This window comes from Dipteris shenzhenensis, chromosome 27, assembly GCF_047967505.1.
Source record: "Dipteris shenzhenensis isolate YYH24624 ecotype China chromosome 27, Dip_SZ_1.0, whole genome shotgun sequence".
Taxonomy (NCBI): Eukaryota; Viridiplantae; Streptophyta; class Polypodiopsida; order Gleicheniales; family Dipteridaceae; genus Dipteris; species Dipteris shenzhenensis.
In genome coordinates this window covers 33,024,067-33,030,896 of record NC_141622.1, presented here as the reverse complement: position 1 = coordinate 33,030,896, position 6,830 = coordinate 33,024,067, and the positions used below count along the sequence as shown (strand labels likewise).

Below are 6,830 nucleotides of genomic sequence, written 5' to 3'. Positions count from 1 at the left end.
AAACCCCACTTCGACACACTAAGTCTTTCAATCCAAAATTGGTTTTTTTCATCCCCTTGTATCAACTCCTTATCACTTATGGCTTGAGACCTCCCTCTTTCTCTCTCAGCCATTCCGATTCCCTTCTCTCTCTTGTGCTCGTGCCCCCCCTTCTCTCTCTTGTGCTCGTGCACTGACATTCAAAAGTATTTCTATTCACACCTTACCTTCCTGGAAATAAATCAGGTCAAAAAGGAAAGATGACCACACCTTCCTTTTTGGGCATGAAACCAAGCAGGTGGTCCTTTAAAAGAGGATATTGATTTGCCACAAAGCAGAAAAAGTGTTCACTATACTAATGACTTTCAACAACCATAAGAGTTGAAACAAACCATACTTGAGGCTGAGCCGACTGCCAATGTTGATGGATCATAAAGCAAACATTCACTGCAGATAGGACATGCAGCCGAACATTCATTGCAATGGATTTGCACACATCAAAGTGCCACATTGAGAGTCCAAAACTGTTAAAGACCATTCAAACCTTAACAATGACCATGTGAAAAGATGACCTGACAGAAAAAACAGTAGGACACCCCATGGTACAATTCAGTAATCAAGGTTATTCCCCCAAAAAAACAGGAAGCCACTTGCTGTTGTCCAAACATCATAATTTAGAGTGGGTGAAAGGGATGAACTGGCCAATGATGAATGCACAGGAGAGACTTCACCCAATTCTGCTACATTACATTTCCTTGAAACCAGATAACATTGGAAGCATGATTTTCTGTTAACAATGACGAGCAATTTTACGCAGAACTAGTGTGACTGGAATATTCACTAGACTTGATACAAAGAAGTTCTTTCGAGTTGCCCTCCTCTAATGGATACAGTGTCACACCATCAACAGAAAGATAATGCTGTTTTGCAACCTCCCTTTGGAAACTAGGCTTCCACAACTTGCTGTCTCTTTTTGACCATATGGCACACGAACTTAAGGGGTCTCCACTGCCAGAGACTTTCCTGCAGGCATAGAAACTTTTCAACCTTTCGTCTTTGTAACTACCTGGAAAACCATACTCACAAATATCAACCTTGAAGAAAGAGCCACGTTGAAAGAGGGAACGCATGTTCTCTCTCAACTGCTACAACTTCAAATTCTACACTCATAATACTAAGTTGCATTAAGCATACAATTCGTCTAAGAGAGTACCCCTGTATGCGCTCAGCAGCAACTCTTGCAGCATCTAAAATGGCCTTCTCTGGGACATCTCGAGCCATGTGTCCACTAGCCTCCCGCATAGGTGAATGGATTGTGATTAGCTGCAAGACAACTTTCCCCCTAGAATCATTCAATTCAAAGAGTACCTTGCATGTAGGGTGAAAAAAGCCTCAATTCTTTTTCATTCTACAGAAAGAGCAATAGAACAAGGAAGAGTGAGGAAAAACTCAGGTTTACACTCTATTTCTTTGAATGTCTTACCTTTCGCTTTAAAAGAATAGGGGAGAAGAAAAAGGTAAGGAAGAAGCTCCTACCCCCAAACACTCCATCATTTGGTAGTATGCTCTTCCTTGTAGTGGGGTGTGGCCACCCCGAGATTCTGAGAAATAACGAGTCCTGGTAGCCAACAGAATCATATATCAAACTATTTAGGATTTACACTCTAGACTGAATTGATCCGTTGTAATAAACTTACCACTCAGTGTAACCAGGATCCACAGTGAAGCCATATATATCCACAGTTTCACAGACCGAAAGAGCAAACTCAACAGCTTTTAGACCAGTGCCTTTGGCAGAAGAGCCAAGTGGCATCGCTAGCATTAAGTAAACTGGATTTTGTATTGGCACTTCCTGCCCTTAAATGAACAAATCAAGTGATTAGACATCCCTGTCTTCAACTAGGCTTCTAAAACTTCTAGGAAAGAACAGTAAGCAAGAAAAACAGCTTGCTGTCCAAAAATCTAAATGTCTTTTGAGGAATAGGTCCTTTACTTTGATCATCCTGTTCATGATATCATGAATAGTTGTCTTTATAATCAGTGCTTCCTTTCCAGTACCTGCTTGCAAGAAAAAAAAACAGATGGTCAGATGTATTGTGCATAAATTTTAAAAGAACAAAGTCTTGGGATATCTAAGCCAAATTTAGACAGAGGACTGCAATTAACAACTCTGGATACCATCCAATGCAGCAACTTTGTCTAAAGCTTTTGCTGAGCCCCGGTTAAGCAGACGGAATGTGGTTTTTCTGCCCACATATTCTGTGTAATTCTGGCACGGAAAATTTTTATTAGACCACAAAGCACACAAAGAGATCTTAAAGGGAACAAAAATGGCATCTACAAACGAGTTCCAATATCAATGACATACACAAGGATATGAAAGCAGTCTCACCTCTACAGGTGCACCATTATTACGCACCACAGCATCATATTGATCTATCTTTTCCCCAAGATGCATCTTCAAAAGATCACCAGAGTTACCAACGATGGCGCACCTGCCATACTGGCGAGGGAAGAAAGGTGGAGTTTGCGGTAGCACTAGTGACAGCTTCTCTTCACACAAGCTCTTATTCTTGCAATTGTTGCTGCAATTCATGAACAGTGGGCCCATCTTACGTAAGTATCATGCTTTGAGAATCAAGCTCAACGGAAGCATAATTTCAACGCCTCACTTGATCCAGAAAGAAAAAGAGGTATTTACAAAAAGCCCTGATTTTAGCCAACAAAAATTTGATCTTTATTAATCTTTGACAGATTAATTTTTCCAGGTGTGCTGATGGATGAAAAGCACATCCACAGTATGTTTTGTATTTGATAAGCCAGAAATCAATTCAGGACTTTCCAAAGAGATGACATATTCCAATAGCTAAAGTAAAATAACATCATAAATATCTGCATGTAAAGCTCCAAAAGGAAGCAAGCACAAAATAGCATAACTGGGGTGCATCCCTACTTCAGGCATTGCACCTAAGCAGCATAGCTCCCGGAGGCTTGGGGCTAACAATCCAGTTTTTAATGAAACAATGTGCTTCATGCCACCACCAAGGGAAAATAGAAGTCACAAGTAATGTAAAACAGTATCCTAATAAAGCATAGTGGGCGTTATAGTCCCAAGAAGATGCATACAAATATCCATCAACAACAATAAATTGAAACCAAGCCTGTCATGGGCATTTGCAAACCATGGCATTCTTCCTTCTGGCAGCCCCACAGCAGACAGCAGTAGGAGAAGCTCCAGCAGTAGAGAAGTCAACAGATGAACAACAGGACAAAAAGCGCAGAGATGATACTTGCTAATTGCTGAATTTTACAACAGTCTCCAATTGAGCCAATATTGTTCTGTGCTTTGTGTATTAGTCCAGCCTGATCTTCTGGAGTTCCTTCCCACGACTGGATAGGTTGAAGTACATTGTTCTTCTGTGATGTTTGTTTGTCTAGAAATCTAGGGACTGGCTTGCTTCCAATTTATTGTCGTTGAGAGTTGATGTGAGGAATATATCCTGGTATTGCTGTAATGAGGCTCCTGCTGCTGGAGGGTCGTGGCTGTAGTCAGTGTGGCTAGATTGACATACACCACATAGGCTTCTCCACCCCGTCAAATTTCCTGAGACATCTAAACTGCTGAAATCAAAGTCGGGGAAGAATATCCGAAAGCCATGCATTGAACTTTGAACCATGTCGTCGAATGGTGAGTTCCAAGCCTTTGTGAAAGTACTTCGGATAAAACTCAAACTGATGCCACCAGCATGCACCCAAGATGATGTCCACTGTCTGCGTTGGTGCAACCCTAAGTGGCCGGGTGTCAACCCACCCTGAAATCTTCAAAGTGGCTTTCATGGCCTCCATGCTACTCTCCATCTGCGTGCCAAGAATGCCCCACTAAAGGTTGATGGTACCTGTCGGAGAGAGAGTCAAGTGGGCCTGCTTGCTGCTTTATGATGAGTTTGATGAACATGGGCTAAAAGTGAGCATGGAGCCTTTTATTAGAAACAAGCCATAAACACAAACACACACACAATAATTGCATCTCATTTTGGGGGACTACTTGGGTAGAGTACCGTTATTGACAAAAGCACACAAAAGATAACTCAAAAAACCCAATCTTCATGAAACTCATCATTGAGGCGGACTTAGGCTGTCGTAACAATGATTTCCTCTACTTCTTTTCCTTCAAATCCTTCCTCTCCAACCAAATTGGCAAGGGTATTCTTGTTGTTCTTTCTCCTTTTTAATGATTCCTTGTGTCTGAACCTCTTGCAATAGCGACGTCGGATCTTCTTTCTAGCTTTCCATTTGGAAGATGTGAATGCACTATTTGTATCGTCAATGCTCCTAGTTTTATTTTCTTTATTCATTCAGTCCTCCAAAATTAGTGCCACCATATCTTCGAATTTAGTCAATGCGAAGCACTTCCAGAGGAAACTGAAAACGAGGTACATCTTTCATGGTCTTGATCAAGACTGCCATCTCATCCTCATCATTAGGCTCACTCTTAAGACTATTGAGTTGATTGATGATGGAATACATAGCGGCTAGATGATCACTGAGCTCATCAGATTCAGACATTTTAAGTTAAATAAATCTTCAGCTTTACAAAGACCTTGAAATTGGTGATTATATTACCAAGATACATTCGAGTTTCCCAAAGTTGGAATCAGCAAGTCCAAGACCAATAATGGCAAGGGCATGCTGATTTCATTGCTTCCAGGTCTTAAACTCCTTATTTAGTGCTTAAGGGGCATTCTCGTCTCTCAAAATAATTTCCCATAATCGTTCCCTCATCAAGATGGGTTGCATCTGTGTTTGCCATATAGGAAACCAGTCCCTGAGAATTTCTTTGATGTAGTCATGGGAAAAGAGGAGGTAGATAGAGCCATCGCAAGTAATAGAGCCACCGATCAAGAAAATCTACCATGCAGCAAGGAAAGTCGTCCATTTTCAGCAATAAAAGCATGGAACAAAGTCAATGAAGAACCCCCACTTAGTCAGACTCAAAGATAACAGAACGCCCATTTAAAATCTTTCAATACAAAAAGATTTACAACATAGCAGCAACAGGTATGAATCCATACAGAAGAATTCCCTTGTTGATTCTCTTCCATGCATACTCTTGCCAGCCAGTAGGTAGTGCATCAATGTACTCCCTCGTTAATATCGTGCTAGTATTCCGAACCTGAAAAGGAGAAAACCTGAAAACATTGGACAAGATTTGCATGCCCTTGTCAACTGTCAAAAACATTAAAACATACACCAAAATTGTGGCTTCCTTTAGAAACACGTTTAAGTGTGGGTAGCAATAGGAGAAGTTCTCATCAGGACTTTTGAGGAAGCCAAGTAACATTACCTGTTCCCATAAGGTCAAGGTTTCACAAAGGTTGAAATCATATGACAAGCCTTCCAGCTGTCCAGATTTTGGATTTTTCTGTCACATTAATTCATTGGAAACTTATCAAGCAAGCAAGCAAGACAAATGGCAGCATGCAGGGAAGAGCAAAAAACTTATTTTGCATGCTAACCACCCTGTAAGTAAATGAGGACAGAAAAGCAAGACAAAAATCTAACATACCCACTTTGGCACAGTGTCGCTTGGAAATTTCATGGACAAATGGCAAGAACCTTTGAACTCTGCTTGCAATCCAAAGCCATTCGAATTCTGCAAAAAAATAATTATTACTGTAAAATCACAAATGTGCATTGATAAAACATGTTAAAACACCATGTTTATTAGGAAGACAAGATGAAGGGTTCTACTATTCAATGTAACAACAGTGTAACAGTCAGTCACTGCCCAGTGACGGTTTTCTTAGCGTGAGAGAACCCTTAGTAGCATCCTTGACCCTGGAACATCCTAACGTAGGACTACCTTATATCTTGTCCGCTCTCAATCTGTCCACCTTCTATCCTGTACCTCTCTAACCAAGATTTTCACCGTAATGATTTTAGGTGTAAAGCATGCGATCAAAATGAAAAATGATCGCACCAAAAGCATAAGATGTGGGAGCACCATATAAGGCAAGCAAAGATTGATACTCACTACGCATTGCTGAAATGTTTGCTGGAGGACTTTTAAAGCCAACCTATCTGCGGGAGCAGCGTAGTCACTAGAAAAATATCCTGTAGGTCCATGAAGTTAGTCCTAAGGAGGCTCACGATCGTTCGGAGCAACCAAATTGAATTCCATGCTGAGAATTAAAGCTTCCAATGCGACTTACCCCCAGAGATGGCGACGATGTAGATAAGGGAGGCGGCCAACCAAACCGAAACGCCCACCACCACGACCAGGGACATTCGCAGTAGCTTCATGACTCAGCTCCCGAAAGAAGAGAGCATTGAGTGAAAGCCACCTAATGGAACTGAGAAAACAGCAAAACTATGCTGGGACTAACAGGACAAAGGTGGTGGAAATCAAACCATCGTCTCTCTCAGGCCAATTCCAATTCCACACAATGGAGTGAAGCGTGATGTGAAGGCAAAATGAAGGAAAGCAAAGAGAGTAACAAGAGCTGAACAAGAATTGTTTGATCACGAATTTTTGGAAGAAAGATGAGTTTAGTTTGATTAAAGGCAACCAAAAGACAGCGGCAAACACTCTTGCACAATTGGGTTTCTCAAGCTGAGCTTAGATCCTTTTTGATGGTAGATTCGAGCAGTTGTGTCAACATTGGACTGTGTGTGTACATGTAATTGAACAACAAAAAATGTATACACGTCATTGAAACAAAAATGTGTCCATGTCATTGAACAAAAATTGTGTGTTCTTGAGCAACCACAACGAACAAAAGTGTGTTTCATTGTCCCCCCCATTTGACAAGAATTCAAACAAGGTGAATGATAACAAATCATTCATAAGG

The 6,830-nt window shown here is 41.0% G+C and overlaps 1 protein-coding gene across 4 annotated transcripts; it reads right to left on the bottom strand.

The window, feature by feature from the left end:
* Positions 1-463: 463 nt before the first annotated feature.
* LOC147884185 (Glycosyltransferase family 29 (sialyltransferase) family protein) lies at positions 464-6,596 on the bottom strand. 4 transcript variants are annotated; one of them, XM_087398369.1, is made up of 12 exons: positions 6,192-6,596; positions 6,014-6,093; positions 5,546-5,632; positions 5,324-5,401; positions 5,052-5,152; positions 2,372-2,564; positions 2,158-2,248; positions 1,973-2,037; positions 1,677-1,831; positions 1,516-1,597; positions 1,193-1,302; positions 464-1,002 (listed from the first exon to the last, which is right to left on the bottom strand). In XM_087398369.1, the coding sequence occupies exons 1-12, from the start codon at positions 6,280-6,282 to the stop codon at positions 789-791; spliced, it is 1,347 nt and encodes a 448-aa protein (XP_087254495.1). In that variant the 5' UTR covers positions 6,283-6,596; the 3' UTR covers positions 464-788. The 4 variants fall into 4 exon arrangements, with proteins under 4 accessions (XP_087254495.1, XP_087254498.1, XP_087254497.1 ...); XM_087398372.1 differs by having other exon boundaries at positions 6,014-6,080; XM_087398371.1 differs by having other exon boundaries at positions 5,550-5,632; positions 6,014-6,080.
* Between the last annotated feature and the right edge of the window lie 234 nt (positions 6,597-6,830).